This window comes from Antrostomus carolinensis, unplaced genomic scaffold, assembly GCF_000700745.2.
Source record: "Antrostomus carolinensis isolate BGI_N321 unplaced genomic scaffold, ASM70074v2 Scaffold55647, whole genome shotgun sequence".
Classification (NCBI taxonomy): domain Eukaryota; kingdom Metazoa; phylum Chordata; class Aves; order Caprimulgiformes; family Caprimulgidae; genus Antrostomus; species Antrostomus carolinensis.
In genome coordinates, this window is record NW_010329188.1 from 1 (window position 1) to 3,043 (window position 3,043).

The 3,043-nt window shown below is 44.6% G+C and overlaps 1 protein-coding gene across 1 annotated transcript; it reads right to left on the reverse strand.

The window, feature by feature from the left end:
- Positions 1 to 2,225: 2,225 nt before the first annotated feature.
- On the reverse strand, positions 2,226 to 2,897 carry KCTD14 (potassium channel tetramerization domain containing 14; the record flags this gene model as incomplete). Its single annotated transcript, XM_010172436.1, has 1 exon — positions 2,226 to 2,897. A coding segment is annotated over one exon (672 nt), but the record flags the coding sequence as incomplete, so codon positions are not given.
- Between the last annotated feature and the right edge of the window lie 146 nt (positions 2,898 to 3,043).

Below are 3,043 nucleotides of genomic sequence, written 5' to 3' on the forward strand. Positions count from 1 at the left end.
TTCCAACCACCACCAGTCTGTGATTCTGTGACTCACAGTAACAATACTGCGTGGCTAGAGGTAGCCAGGGGTGGCCATGGTTTGGTTGCATCTTAGGGACAAGGTGATTTAGGACGGGGCTGAAGGGTCCAAAGGAGGGTCAGAGAGGTGATGAAAGGTCTGGAGAACCTGCCCTGTGAGGGAAGACTGAAGGAGTTGGGTCTCTTCTCCCTGGCTGGACCTCAGCACAGTGTTCCCTGTACTTAAAGGACATGCACAAAGGAGATGGCATCTCTCTCTTCACAAGGAGCCACGTGGAGAATACGAGGGGCGACAGGTACAAGTTGCACCAGAAGAGCTTTCATCTTGACATAAGAAAGAAAAATTTTACAGAGAGAACCATCATTCGCTGGAATAACCTCCCCAGGGACGTGGTGGAGTCCACATCACTGAGGGTTTTCAAGACACGACAGGACAGGGTGCTCGATAATCTCATCCAGGCTCCCTTTTCCACCGGTGGTTGGACCAGATGATCCTTCGAAGTCCTTTTCAGCCTGAGCTGTTCTATGAGACCATTCTTGATAAAACTATTGACATTTCTCATGAAAGAGAAAATACTTTCTCATGCTTGATGCTTTAATTACCCTAAAATGAGATTTTTTTCCTTCTAATACCTAATCTTACTCTCCTTTGTTGCAACTTAAGCCACTTCTTCCACCTTTAGTATGAATGAAGAGTAACAGATCTCTTCACAGCAGCCTTGTGTCTATTTGGACACCTCCTCAATCTCTCTTCTTCTAGGCTAAGCACCACCAAGCAGTTGGTTATGATCAAAGGTATGATCATAGGTCCTATTTTCTAACCCTTTTTGTCTTCTCAGACACTGACTGTGTCTGTTCTTACCAAGGTTATAAGGATTTCAAAGAGTCCTCTCACACCTACAGCAGAACTGCCCTCAGGTTGGTGGCATGACTCCCGAGTTTCACTGCGGGCAAGTCTGTGCTAGGATGAGCACATCTGAAATCAAGCTTAATTAGGAATTACTCAAAGCCATTAGCATAAAGATAAAGCTTCAGGTCTTTTGAATGAGGGGATATGATGGGGGAGATGTCAGGAAGTGAAGCACTTCTGTATCATTCAAAGAGGTTTTACAAGTTATTTATTGAACAACCCAGAGATTATTGTCCTTAACTGGAAGAAATCCATGTTATGAGAAATAAAGGAAATGTGATCACAATCCAATTAGCCATTATGATTTTTTCAGAGCAATTAAAACCAAGCTAACAGCCATCTCCAGTAGAAAAACAAACTTGGTAATACTAAGATTTTGAAACATAATCTGGGACCCAACTCGTGTTTTTTAGAGGAGAATTTACCCTGAGGTCCCAGGCTATCGATCATGAGCGCTACCTTCCCGTCAAATCACGTTGGGCTTTCCCTTTTCTTCCAGAATCTCATGTATTTAGAAATAATATCATAGTAGTAATGAATATAATAAAAACCTGATGGAAATAGTGTGGCATGAGAGAGGAGTGCGTGTCCTTAGGTTAGAAACTCCTCAGATCAGCCCATGGCATTTTTGCCTTTTGTTAATCCTGGACCATAGCTGAGGTTTTCTCAGGATAATTTCTGAGAAATTATCTTTCCTTCATAATAAATAATAAATAATGGTAATAAATACATTGGCTAGAGAGTAGGCTGTCTACTGGATGAAGGAGAAGAGAGCATGGGATACTGAATCCTTGGTTTTAACCTCGGTTCTAGTGTGGAAAGAAGTGAGAAGACGACCTTTTGCCTTCTCATTAAGGATCCAGCTTTAAATTGAGCATGTGTTAATCCCCATCAGTGATTCCACTGGGAGATGCACGTATGTGAACCGTTATCGTTTGCACTGAGAGACCATCTCCACATAACCACCAGACATATTTGGGATTATTAATTTCTTTTAGGTTGAGTGAAGTTGGCTCGACCCTCAGCTCTGGCTCTCGGAACTTATTTAATAGTCAGCAACACTGAAATAGTAAAATTCCTCCTTTTCCTTTTAAATTACACAGTTATCCCCTAAAGCCCAAGAAAACAGTGGCTCTTTGTGCTCTTTAATTTGGCAAATGACCAGAGGAGATCCTTTTCGTTGGGCCATACATTTCTTCCTGTCCCTCTGGTATTCCATGGCTGAGTCTGCATGGCCCATGTTAATTTGTTTTACTAATTGCTTTCTTCTGTTTCCCATCAATGGTGGCACTTTGCTACCACCAGGTGAACAGGAACTTGTAGAAGAAGTCGTGAGATTTGAAGCGAAAACCTTTTTCAGCAACATGAGGCTGAAAGGATATTTTGTACCCTTTGGCTTCAACATCCATTTGAATGCAGTCCAGCAAATCAGAAATACTCGGTGCTGCCTTCCAGGGGCCAAACTTCACCACGGATTTTTTATCCATGTCCAAGCTGTTCAAAGCATCCTGACATCTGGCTGCGTCCTCCTCAGTTCTAACCACGCACACGATGACGCTGGACCGGCGGGATGCCACCGCTTCCGCCCTCGCGATGCGGATCATCAGTTCGATGTTCTCGCTGTAGTTGGGCACACGAGCCAAAAACTGCTTCCTCGCCACGAGCTCCCCAAAGATCTGCGGGGAGTCCTCTAGCTGCTTGATTAGAGGTTCGATATCGTAGAACAACGCCTCCTTGTAGACATCCTGGATGCACTGGGTGGGTACTTGGTTACTGCGTAGGTACTCCAAGATGTATTTGAAGTAGATGCCTGGCCTGTCGATGAAGAACCTCCCTTCAGAGTCAGTCCTGAGTTTGGGCTGCCCGGTGAACATCTCGGCCAGCTTGGAGCCAGGGTGTTTCTTTAAGGTGCTCAGAGTTGTCGTGTACATCTCCCCACCGACGTTTAACTCCACGATTGGTGACAACTGCAAGTATCACAAGGGGACAAAGAGTCAGGTGTGTTACCTGTCTGAGGCTGTCAGCAAGTGCTAAGGAAAAGGAAAACAAGAAAAAGGTGATTGCAGCTGGAAATGGGAACGACTGTCCAGAGAGACCTGGACAGGCTGGAGAG